This window comes from Hydractinia symbiolongicarpus, chromosome 10, assembly GCF_029227915.1.
Source record: "Hydractinia symbiolongicarpus strain clone_291-10 chromosome 10, HSymV2.1, whole genome shotgun sequence".
NCBI classification, from domain to species: domain Eukaryota; kingdom Metazoa; phylum Cnidaria; class Hydrozoa; order Anthoathecata; family Hydractiniidae; genus Hydractinia; species Hydractinia symbiolongicarpus.
In genome coordinates this window covers 27,274,405-27,288,463 of record NC_079884.1, presented here as the reverse complement: position 1 = coordinate 27,288,463, position 14,059 = coordinate 27,274,405, and the positions used below count along the sequence as shown (strand labels likewise).

The 14,059-nt window shown below is 34.2% G+C and overlaps 1 protein-coding gene across 1 annotated transcript; it reads left to right on the top strand.

The window, feature by feature from the left end:
* Positions 1-12,446: 12,446 nt before the first annotated feature.
* Positions 12,447-13,164, top strand: LOC130613044 (nematocyst expressed protein 4-like; the record flags this gene model as incomplete). Its single annotated transcript, XM_057434363.1, has 1 exon — positions 12,447-13,164. A coding segment is annotated over one exon (411 nt), but the record flags the coding sequence as incomplete, so codon positions are not given.
* Between the last annotated feature and the right edge of the window lie 895 nt (positions 13,165-14,059).

Genomic DNA, 14,059 nt, shown 5'->3' with positions numbered 1-14,059 from the left:
TTTGAATTGCGCAAAAACTCTTGTATTATCGGCATAAATCAAATAAGATGCATTCTTGATGCGTATCCAGTTGTGGTCGATAAATGTGACGTTTGACCATGGAATTTCGTACAGATAACTATCAGAGAAGTCAGTGTAAAAATATCGCAAATATTTACAGTTTATGTTTTTCTACCTTCTACGCATACATACATTTAGATTCCCCACTAGCTACAGCTCTGTAGATTTTATTTTCTCCGTCCTGTCGGTGGCTTTAAGCATTGTTTAGTTTACTAAACCCCTACTGAAATCAGTGTGCTGTGACATTTCAGGCCTGTTTAAACAAAAATCCACAAAATCGTTTATGTTGACACAGCTCTTTTTCTCGCTATTTAATGTTTTTACTGACGCAGCGTTTAACAAAATGGGATATTCGCCATAGTTACCATTAGACCCTTTAGTTTTTAAAAATGTTCTTTTACACGGAGGAGCGGAATGTGGTACATCCTGAGGCCATACGTCTGACGGTTAATGTAAACAAAGAATACGGTTGTGTGCCTGCAAGCGTGATTCTGGCATAAGTTTGTTAAATAATCGTTCCTTTTACGTAATCATCGATAAATCTTTTACTATCTACTGAACGAACCACATAGGACAATCACGTTCTGGGCATGCTCTTCATTATTTTTCCAGCTGTTACAGAGCATATCAATTACACGAGCTAGATGGTTTTGTAGGTGAAATTATAATTTAGTTCTCAAGAATTTTGGCAGATTATCTATGGGAATTTGGCCGATTATGTCCGGATATGCGCCACCCCGAGAATTAGTTTGAATAGGTGGCACAACACGACACAAAAAATCACATGAAGTTTAATAAGCCATAATAACCTAGTAACAAATCCAAGTTATTCGAAGCCTTAACATGCCGCCGGAAGAAACATGCTACATTTGTCAAGGCTATCTTGGTTTGGAAGGGATGATGCCATGTTTGTAGGTTCCTTTTTACATTCTAAGTACTTTGTATCTATAGGATTATTTTTTTTCTGTGTGTTTTCACATGTTTATGTAATAATTTCATAACGATTTATACCCATGTATAATTTTAAGCAAAATTAAGCTTTAGCTACATACAAAAGTGAATTTGAGGAATCATCCTGCTAAAGGCAGCTAGCTTTAGCTAGCTTTATTTATTCCTAAATATTTGTATTTGGGGTTGTGACTAAGTTAGAAAAAAAGGCATTGCGCTAATATGGATGCACCCGTACTAAACGCTCAGCGCAGTGTTAACGACAGGTCGTTCTTTATGCTTCTATTTACCCGAAGTTGCAATACAGGAAATAGAATAATATTGTGTGTGCTTTACTCCATTTACACCATACCTGTACTAAAGTGCCACCTGAATGCATGACACAGTTCATATTTAGGTCCCACAGTTACTTGTGATTTGAACCAGCGTTTTTACCGCCGGTTCCCGACGCCAACAATTTTTTACAACGGAAATTTTTTTTCTTGCTCTGTATTACGTTTTTTGTGTAATAATTTTATTCACTACAAAAGTCCGCCGAAGTTTACGACCTGAAATAAACCAATTAAAGAACTTGGCTATCCCTTGCCGAGCGCATTTCTACCTCTCGGAAGGCTATCTACAGGAAAAGAATAAGTCAAAAAGATAATCTGTGAACAACCGGCCGCTTAATGTAGAATATATTGAAGTGCATCATGTTAGCAAGTATAACTGAAAAGGTGCTAAGTTGGACATGCTATATTGTTTATCAGTGGCAGAGCCAGTAGTACATGGTTGTGTTTATCACGGCGTAGCAATAAATTCCCTCTTGCCTGTGCATATAGATTAGCTTAGATTAGATTAGATTAACTAAAAGCCAGAAAAAAACTACCCTTGGGAAGGGAGCAATAGTTGGCAAAAAAATTCTTATGGAGTCCGCGAAAAAGATCAGAAACGAACGAATAAACCAACACACGAATCGAAGAAAGCAACAAACCAACACACGAATCGAAGAAAGCAACAAACCAACACACGAATCGAAGAAAGCAACAAACCAACACACGAATCGAAGAAAGCAACAAACCAACACACGAATCGAAGAAAGCAACAAACCAACACACGAATCGAAGAAAGCAACAAACCAACACACGAATCGAAGAAAGCAACAAACCAACACACGAATCGAAGAAAGCAACAAACCAACACACGAATCGAAGAAAGCAACAAACCAACACACGAATCGAAGAAAGCAACAAACCAACACACGAATCGAAGAAAGCAACAAACCAACACACGAATCGAAGAAAGCAACAAACCAACAGACCGACCGACCGACCGACCGACCGACCGACCGACCGACCGACCGACCGACCGACCGACCGACCGACCGACCGACCGACCGACCGACCGACCGACCGACCGACCGACCGACCGACCGACCGACCGACCGACCGACCGACCGACCGACCGACCGACCGACCGACCGAACGACCGACCGAACGACCGACCGACCGACCGAACGACCGAACGACCGAACGAACGAATGAATAAACGAGTGACAAAGGAATGAACGAATGAATGAATGCGAATAAATGAACGAAAGAATAATGAATGAATGAATGAATGAATAAACAAATAAAGGAATAAAAGAATCTCTGCAAGTTGGATTCGAAACGGCTATATGTAAGGTGCACCATTTTTCTGCGGAGATTACTGAGAGAGAATCATTTTACTGATAGACAACTCCTTACCATGGACGACCACCTGTCTCTCTCCTAAAGAAACTTGGAATATAATTGTTAATACTTTCTTTGTTCAAGGTCTCGAAAACGAGGTGTCAAAGAATTGCAACATAAGAAGGTCTGCTGGCAGGTTTTTCATCTCGTTGTCGTCTTTACACCACACCACCCAAACCATCAGCCGTTTGTTTGATTCCATCATTCTCGGGCACATTTTAAAATACACAATTTTAAAGAAAAAGGAAGAAGATTCTAAGCTTGTTCCTCTTCACGTGAGAAGACGGGAAGGGAAGGAGTACCAGTTCTTTTTCACGGCTAAGTACCCTCTGTCAAGGAGTATCAATCCTTGACATGCGGCCTTATTTGTCACAGAGTTTCTTAATTTTGTTGTTTAAATACAGGAGAATAAACCTTTTAAAGCTTTTCCAATCTTTTGCTTTGAGCTGACTACAGAAAGAATTCTAGCTACATGCATGTTTCGTTTGTTTGGGCAGGTGTATTAGAATGTACCTCTTTTCCATAAAAATAGCAGATTTTTGAGGTTGGATCTGTAAGAAATGAAAATTTTGATGTTCTTATTTGTTCTGGCTCTTGACCTAAATCTTATAGCTATCACCTCTACACGATTTAAAGTCGCTTGCCTCCTTGACTTGGCCAACATTTTTTCGTGGTCTAAATCAAAGACAATTGTGTTAGACTGATGACAATTTACTACCCTTCAACCTCTCTATCTGATATTTTAATCAGATTCTGTGCCTTAGCATAAAGTTCCTTACCTTCGACAATATTTTTTTTGGCTCGTGTGTTGGAACTAAACCTCCTTCTAGTGATCGCTTTATACGTTAGGTTGTCATCAGCACAACCTCGTTCAATGAATCAGCAATAGCTTTCTTGATTTTCTTAGTGATATCGTACGAATCCGAGTTAAATATTCTGATAATTTTTTGGACTACACAGTCAGTCTACAGTATACATACTAGTTGGTTCAGCAACCTTATTCTAGGAAAAAAAATATTTCAAAAATGCGCGTTAATTAGATATCCAGAGTGTTAAAAAGTTACTAGTCAATTTAAACCCTGTAATTAAAGTTTAAAAATATTTCTTTCTAGTAATCGCAATACTAAGCACACGCGCACGCGTACTTCGTTCTTATTGTTTGATTAGCGCAAAATTTAAATAGTACCGATACATTTCCTTCACCTAAAGTGATTAGGGTAGTAATCATCTACACCAGTTCTGAGTTTTCAGAAGTAGAACTATGTGAGTTACTCACCACTACGAGTGTTGTCGTTCATTTCAATCTTTCTCTCGAAAATCCACTTGTCTCCAACCCATCAGTTACCTTTTTCTTCTTGATTCATACCTGGAATCTTTACAGGTCTACCAAATAATCTTGCTGTCAACTTTTTAAATATCTTCAGATAATATACACGAAAATGCTGAGAATTAGACAACTTCGTTACGAACCTGAAATTCAAGTTTAAGTAAAAGTTAAAGGATATTTTACAATAGGTTAGTAAAGAACAATTATTTTACCATTAATTTCAATTAGGAGGTTTTCGCTATCAGCAACTAGTACCTAAGGATCACCAAAGCAGAATTAAACTTATTACATAGAAGAATGGCGACCTACCCCAACTATTGATATTCTTTTGGCACGAACTTTAATTTTTGCTTATTTGATATATCAACCTGTGAGTTACGGTCAAAACCTGCTACTTAGGTGTTTATTTCTACTGCATTGCTTACAAGTGGATTGACCACTTATTGTAAAAGGATTTTCGTCGAAGGTTGACAGGCCTGTCATCATTTGAATTATTTTATATTGAAAAACTTACCTTTGATTGGATGGCTTTTTCATGAATCATCAGCTTCGTACAAATTTCATCCGCTGTTTTTTTTCTTTATATCGACTACGTTTTCATTTGATGAAGATTCCACGAATTATCAGCCTGGTCATCGGATGGCTCTTTCATTAATAACTTGGTGACAAAATATCCGTTATTTTTCTTTATATCACGAAGTTTTCCTTCGTATATGTATGCAAATTTCACTATTCTGTTCTTCAAACTTGAACTAGTTGAAACCTGATTAAGGATTAATGATGGCATCATGCTCTCTTATTATTTTTCAATTTTTGAATTATAATTTAAAATTATTAGGTAATCTAGCCAGCAGTACTAGCCAGCATCCCAGTAGATAGTGGATTGAACCTTTCCACGCTGGCTAGAACCTCCAATTATTTCGCTGAATTTTTTTGTTAGGATTATCAAAAAAAATTGTCTACAAATTATGCTTCCAAAGAATTACGCATATGTTGAGCACCATCACCACCGCCACCAACAGTTTCTAATTATTCCGGAATTCATAGATATATAGCAACACAGCCAACAGCACAAAAATTAGAACAGCAAATTAATAGTATTCTAAGTTATATTTTGTTATATAACTTCGAATAAGTTTTCTAATTTTGAACTTAGATAAAATAACACAGATGTTGAGCACCTCCGCCACCACCACCAACAGTTTCAAGATGAATGCACTTTATTCTTTGTTTATCTCACATTATCTCCATGATTTTGGAATTAGATAATATGAAATATGTGTTAAGCACCCCCGCCAGCACATTGCTCTAATTAGCAATATGCTAGTATTATGTTCTGTATTTTCTCTAATAGTGTAAAAATAACCACTAATCAATAAGACCAGTGGAAAAATCCCTTTTAGGCGAAGGGACAATAAAAAAATGGGTTGTTTTAGACTTTTTGCTGACATCAGCAGTGCAGATACAAAAAAAATTAGCGACGTTTAGTTTATTGGGTGCCTGTAGGCTGTAAAGGTTAAAACCTAATGAGTAAAATGTATAGGATCATGGGTTTTCGACGAACGTATAAGGGAATATAAGGTTTTGAAAATTTGTTGACGCCAGCAAAAACACACAAAAAATTTTTTCCTGAATTCTATATATCTAATGTCTTCATCGTATAGATCATGAAAGGCTGATATCAAGAAAACGTATAGGATCATGTACTTTTGACAAAGGGATGCAGAAGGGTTTTTGATGACGTCATTCCAAAACGGATTCGGGGACTTAGGGTTGGGAAACTTACCCAAAATGTTCCCAGGTGGTTCCTAGTTACCAAAGCGGCAAAAAATCATTGACGTCACCACCTCGTTTCCAAGTTATTTGGCCTCAAAGTTTTAGCTGCACTGTAATGACTTCATTAATTTAATATAGGATATTGACGTTGAAGTAGTGTTATCGACGTCGCGCCGTGACGTCAGAAAATTTAACATTTTAGACATGCCTTTTTCGACAACATCAAAGGAAAATGAATACATCCACTTTGCCTGTTACAGACACACGTAACTGGCGTGTTATTATATAGATTAATAGGTAATCTAGTCAACAGTACTAACCAACATCCCAGTAAATACTGGGTTGAACCTTTCCACGCTGGCTAGGAGCTTGGATCATATCGCTGAATTTTTTCTAATTAACAAAATAGTAATACAATGTGACATCTTGTTTGATAATTTGAAAATAATTTAATTAAGAATTACGGAAACTTGCAAAGATGTTAAGCGCTGCAATCACCAGCACAAAATTATAAAAAGCGAATTAATTTTACTCTAGGTAAAATTTTGTTTCAAAATTTGATATTATTTCTTTGATTTCAGAATTGAATAAATCAAAAAATATGTTAAGCACCACCACCACCACCAAAATGTTCTAATTAGCAAAGTAGAAATTCATTGAGATATTTTAATTCCACATCTGAAAACAATTTAGTCTAGAATTAGGAAACCTTGCATAGATGTTAAGCACTGCAATCACCAACAGAAAATTATAATAAGCAAATGAATAGTATTCTATGTAAAATTTTGCTTTAAAAAATAATTCTATCTTTCTAATTTAGGACTTAGATAAAATTACATATAAATTTAGTATTGCCGCCACCGCCACTAAAAGTTTCTAACAAGTGATGTCGACTTGCATTATATATTTTACGCTCATTTTATTTCCCTGGCTATAGAATTGAATAAGATAAAATGGACGTATTTTCACATTATTTTTCAATTTCGACATAATATTTTTGAATTAATAGTTAATCTAGCCAGCAGTACTAACCAACATCCCAGTAAACAATGGGTTGAACCTTTCCACGCTGGCTAGGAGCTTCGATCAACTCACTAAATTTTAGATTAAGCTATGAATTAACAAATATCCATAAAACTCTTTCAGATAAAAGGTAAGCACAAAATTTGCTAATTGACAAAATAGTAATGTAATGAAACATTTCGTTTGATAATTTGAAAACAATATAATTGAGAATTACGAAAACCTGCATAGATGTTAAGCACTGCAATCACCAGCACAAAGGTAGAGGAGCGAAATAATTCTATTCTATGTAAAATTTTGTTTCAAAATTTGGTATTATTTCTCTGATTTTAAAATTGAATAAATCAATACAATGTTAAGCACCACCACCACCACCAAAATGTTCTAATTAGCAACGTAGAAATCCATTGAGATATTTTAGTTGAACATCTGAGAACAACTTATTCTAAAATTAGGAAAACTTTCATTGACGTTAAACACCACAACCACCAAGACAAATATAATAAACGAATTAATATCACTCGCAACGCATATCTACTTAGCAAAGTAGAAATTCAAAATTTGATATTATTTCTCTGATTTTAGAATTCAATAAATCAACCCAATGCTAAGCACCACCACCACCACCAAAATTTTTAAATTAGCAAATTGATTTTAAGCACCACAACTACCAGCAGAAAATTATAATAAGCAAATTAATAGTATTCTATGTAAAATTTTGTTTCAAAATTTGATATTATTTCTTTGATTTTAGAATTAAATAAATCAAAACATATGTTAAGCACCACCGCCACCACCAAAATGTTCTGATTAGCAAAGTAGAAAATTATTGAGATATTTTAATTCAACATCTGAAAACAATTTATTCTAGAATTAGGAAAACTTGCATTGATGTTAAGCACCACAACCACCGGCACAAAATTATAATAAACAAATCGTTCATATTTCAAGTGACGTTTTGTGATGTTTTGTGGTATACTCAGATAATTTTCGGATTTTTAAATTTGATAACATAACACATGTCTTAAGCACCACCAGCACCACCAAAGTTTCCAATTAGCAAAGTAGTAATTCATTGAGATATTTTAATTCAAAATCTGAAAACAATTTATTCTAGAATTTCGAAAATTGCATTGATGTATAGCAACACAAAAAATTGGTACAAAATTATAATAAGCAAATAAATAGTACTCTGCGTAAAATTTTCTTTCCAATTTAATGTTTATTTCTTGACTTTAGAATTGGATAAATTAAGACACGTTACACACCGCTGCCGCCACTACCACTAAATTTGTGGCTAATCTGAGATAATTTCACTGATTGTAGAATTAGATAATATGGTATATGTCTTTAGCACATAAAACAAGATATTTTGCTTTATAATCTGAAGAAAATATGTTCCGCATAGATGTTAGGCACCAGAACCACTATCACAAAAATCTATATTATAGTATCGTACGTAACATTTTGTTTCATCATTTCGGATTATATTTCTGACTTTTAAATTTGATAAAAGTAGTCTGTTCTGAAAAGAATGGGTTGACCTAGCTTGTATTCCGCATTCTTTCTGAGAAAAGAACGATCCTCTTTGGAAAGCCGAAATTTCGCATGATTTGGCATTTCTAGTCACTGGTAAGCCTTCGGTACTAATGTAATAGATGATCGTGTATATTATGCACAACCAGCAGCAAATTTTTCAAATTAGCAAGTTAGTGGTTTTATGTGGTATTTTGTTTACTAAACTCGGGTGATTTTTCCGAATTTGGAGTTGTGCTTTGGAATTAGCATGTAAATTGATCAGCAATTCCAACCAACATGCCAGTAAATACTGTGTTTCCACGTCGGCTAAAAAATTCGATTATTTCTGCATCGCTTGGCAAAATATTTTTATGAAAAGCAGCTTGTAGGAGCTTAAAATGGCCTAACAATACAAATTGGGCAGGACTAAAAAAGGTCTAAATAATCGAAAAACTGGGCATGCTGACATCAAGAAAAATTAGTACCGTTTAAGATTTTAGATCTAGCCTAATATCCTATTCCTAAGTTAGCTGAAGGTCGAAGCACATGTTACTTACATAAAAACGGCTTCTTAATTGCTGGTAGTTACGATCTTGATTATTTCTCTCTCTTTTCCATATGTCCGTGGTTTTAACTTCAAAACTTCCGATGGTTTTCGCAAAGTGTTAAAATGTAACAAACAGCGAAGGCGGAATTTATCATATACTTGCAACTACTCTGAAGCTATTTGACCTAAAATTAATAAAAGAATAAAAATAAAAGGCAAAAAATATGAAACATGTTGGAAAAATGTGTAAAAAAGGTATTGAAATTATTTTGTATGAAAATAAAATTAGTTTTTTAAGTTTCTTATGAGCTTGATATGGTTTACAGGAAATGATATCAATTTCGTATCTTACCTTCTGCTGATGCTGTCACGATTATTTTGATGAGATAGGTCTAAATAAATAGTCCGATTTGAAAATTTCTTTCTTTAGCTGCAGATGTTAGGTTGCCATACAACGAGAATACTTACGTCCTAATAGCACAATGGAGTCTTTCGTATTTAATATCTGCTCACTGCTATGTAATACAATAATTGACTTTCACTTGCTAAACAACAAAATCGCTTCCAATTTCGCCTTCAAACCAATCTTGCAAAATTAAACGAGGCCTAAATTACCCATTCGGATCATATGCCCACAATTCCGTACATTGATTGACTTTCGGTTGACAGGCAACAAAATTGATTTCCATTTTACGTTCAAACCAAACTTTTAAAATCATACTAGGACTAAATTATCCATTTTGATGATATGCCCACAACTCCGTACAATTATCGACTTTCGTACAAAATTTAACACAAAATTTTTGTTCGTAAATGGTAGGCATAAAAATATATTCCAAATTAGAATTATAAAACATTGTAACATCATAAAGCATATCTCATAATATTTCATTTATACAATAAATAATCCCTAATAGTAGGCTTTACGATATATTTGATTCCAACAATTTATAAAAGCGTGGCATGTCATTTAGACAATGAAACACGCCTTCTAGTTGGCTGTACGGGAATCTATATTATTTTAAAAATATATTCAATCAAATTCTTCCCAATTGCAATTTGCTCAAGTAATTTAGGGAATTACTTAAAAGAATGACAAAATCATTCATTTCTATATCATTTGTACGTAATAATCAAAACCAGGACAAGTTCTGATGAAATGATGGATGACAAATTCATTAAAGCGTAAGCTAAACTTTAAACTAACTCCTTCCATGCACTATGCATATATTTTACTAAATATAGTCTAGCTCTTTTCGTCCATAACATGATGCTATCAATTCTCTACTATGACTTACACGTAAAAGTTAACAAGAGAGGAAAATATCGCGCCGTGTTTCTTATGTTGTCTGCAGAACAATTTGCATAAGTGGCATTTCCAATAGCTCATGATATCGCATATTTGCAGCAAAAAATAAACCAGAAGCAAAATAATACACTTTTAAAAATTATTCAGTCAATACGCAATTAAAAATATACAAACAAATGTTTGTACTCACAATATTTCTGCATTGACAGGTTGTCATTTCAAAAAACAAAACAATTTATTTGTCAAAATAAAAAAAACGTTGGAAAGCAGTAAATATCTACAATTACATGATTAGATGCGAAGATATTAGCACTTGTACAATAAGATATTAGCACTTTGAACAATTAAAAACATAACATCTCTTCTCAAAAACACATTGTCTTTTCTGGAAACCATTGAAATTGTGATCTTCTTCATAAATTGTTGAGAATAACCATTAGTTTCTTCTTGTCGTTTCATGTTTCTTCTTTGGCCTATAATTATAAACATGCATCAGAAGTGTACGACATTTTCACTGGCAACAAATTATATTCAATTCTTTGACTAAATATAAATTCATGCTTTATTTTAGACAATAAAAACACAAATGAAGAGTAAATTTCTATAATCCTTAAAAAACTTTACTTAGTAAATTTTAAAATTTGTTTTGTGGAAAATATTTTTAATAGATGTTATTAAAAAATCTGGATAGCCTAACCTTAGATCTAAATAGGTAAAAATCGTTCTTCCTTACCTACAAGATTATGTTTTTGGTTACCCAACATCAAATAAATCACAGATGAAGTCAAATTACCGTAACAGCCGTGTGCAATTATTGTTCAATTATTGCAATGATACCACGTACTCTGACAAAGAAGCAAAATACATTGACAGGTTGCACCACAGCTAGTTACTACTCAAGAGTAGATTGTTTCTTGTTACGTTGAGTTAAGATAAGCATAGGATTGATATATTTGGCAATTGTATAATTATGCGGTTGCTGTATTTGTACAACTTCAGTAACTCAAATAGAAGATCTATATGCACTAGAACTCATGCAGGTCTAACATTGGCCTTGTGGTAGAGCGTTTGCCTTAAGTGGGGAAGGCATTGTGTTCAGACTCCAGCCGAGCCATGGCAGAGAATATAAACGTGCGAATCGATTTATTCTGCCTAACTTTCAGCATGAAAATAGGATTGATATCTTAGGCGGTTGTCGAATCAAGCGACTGTGTGCTTGCACCCCTTTCGTAGCTCAACATTTTGATTTTCCAGTAACAGTATATTTGACAAGAGTTTGTTACATCAGCCGACTGGAATGGTAATCTAATAAAACAAAAGTACATTTAGGAATACAAATTTAATTTAGAAACGCGCCACGTCTAATAACGCATGCTTTTCTGACGATAAAGTCTTTTGTAGGTTTTAAAAATGCTATTCATGATGCGCAAGTACCAAGATCTTTATTTAAATAAATGGAAAGGGTTTATACTATAACTGATTTTTTAAACAACAAGTGTCAATTTTTCAAATTGTGATAAGCGAAACAAAGTTGTACAATGTTAAAAAAATGTTACCTTTACATTTTATGGATAGGACCAATGTGCGCGGATTTAAGATGTTGTTCATTCTTCTTGAAAAGCATTTTTATAACTGCCAGTCATCCAACACATTGTGATGTACTCAAGTGTATTTTTACTGATCTAAACATTTTTTTAATAAAATATAAACTACAACATTTTAACTACAAATTATAGAAAAATAGCAACGCAAACGAAGGAGTAAGTGTCAATTATAAAATGGAAAATGCAAGTCAAGTTTAGAAAATACAGATTGCTAAATTCACTGTCGTAAGTTTTGCAGAAAGTATAATAGTAGAAGAGTTACCTTTAATTGAAGAACAATATCCGCTACCATGAGCTTGTTGGAAATGCGTCGTTTCAATTAGAAAAACATATTTGACAACACGAGCGGCAAAATGTCCACTGATTTTTTTTAAATGGCATTCTGATAGGCAGGTGCCTAAAAGCCTTTAAATGACCGTTTGTCAGATATTAAACTACACTTCTACTATAAACTATATTAAATGTATAGGTTATATTTTTTTTATTTAGAACGTTAAACTGACTATTATTGATTACTATTCTATGAAAACTGATTTCATTTGCAACTGTGAAATGTTAGGCTTCCAAAATAGATAAAGTGATCTTTCTGGCTTCATTTAATAATAAAAGAAATTTTGTATGATTGTTGCGAACAAAGAAATTTTGTGATAATTATCCTTTTTTAAATCCTATCCCAGCTATACCCCTATCCCAGCTATACCCCTATCCCAGCTATACCCCTATCCCAGCCATACCCCTATCCCAGCCATACCCCTATCCCAGCTATACCCCTATCCCAGCCATACCCCTATCCCAGCCATACCCCTATCCCACCTACACCCCTATCCCAGCCATACCCCTATCCCAGCCATACCCCTATCCCAGCCATACCCCTATCCCAGCCATACCCCTATCCCAGCCATACCCCTATCCCAGCCATACCCCTATCCCACCTACACCCCTACCCTATCCTACATCTTACCCTACCCTTTTGACCTCAAAACCTATTTACCTCTCTACCCTTATCTCACCACATGTCACTCTGCTCTCCTAAATCCCATTCCAATATATAATGACACGATAATATTTGAAATTCATATTATAATATTTTGAGCTTCTATTTTAATTTTTTTTTCAAATAATAAAGGAAATTTTTTATGATTGTTACGTACGAAGAAATTTTGTGACATTATAATTCCTTCACTTCCCGTATCTCCACATTTACCTCAAATCCTACCCCCACATATACCCCTATCCTTCCTCCTACTCTATCCTACCCTATCGACCTCCAAACCTATCACACCGCACGTCACTCTACTCCAATCTCACCACACATCGCTCTACTCTAACTAAATCCTATTGAAACATATAACATAAGACAAAAATATTTTAAATATATAATATTTTTTGTATATAATTTGATTTTTTGGTGATAAAACACAACGAAATACGCTTTTTTGACAGCAGAATTGATTGGTAAGCAAACGAGGAGATTAAATTCACTCGCGCTAAAAAAGCTGAAGAGATAAATGCATTTATAAAAAGCAGAGGAGATGGAATTTACTCTGGACAATCAAATAAAAGGGAAAGAAACCTATTAATTTAAAAAACCACAGCAACCAAGGAGATAATTTATTTTTAAAAAAACAGAGGAGATAGAATTCACTCAAAGGACATGAAATTCACAAAGAGTAGATGTAATTCACTCTAAAAAATAATATAAATCTACCGGATAGAAATCGACTTAACAACAATAACAGAAAAGGAGATTGGAATCACTTTTAAAAAACAACAACATAAGAGGAGATCAAATTCACTCACGTCAATAACAACTTGAGGAAATAAGTTCAATTATAAAAAACAAAGGAGATGGAATTCACTTTGAACAACAACTAAAATATAGAAGGGATAGAAATCCACTTATGTAAAAAACAACAACAAGCGAGGAGATAAATGTTATTTTTAAAAAAGCAGAGGAGATGAAATTCACCCAGAGGAGATTAAATTCACCCAGAGGAGATAAATTCACTCAGAGGAGATGTAATTCACTCTGCACAATAATAAAAACAACCGGGATAGAAATCTACCTGTATTTAAAACAACAACAACAATAAAAAAGGGGATTGGAATCACTTTTTAAAACAACAGCAAAAGAGGAGATGAAATTCACTCACGTTAAAAACAACCCGACGAATCACTCTTTGTAAACGAAAGAAAAGGTGGTGCAATTCATATCAGTATACAAAATAAATAGTA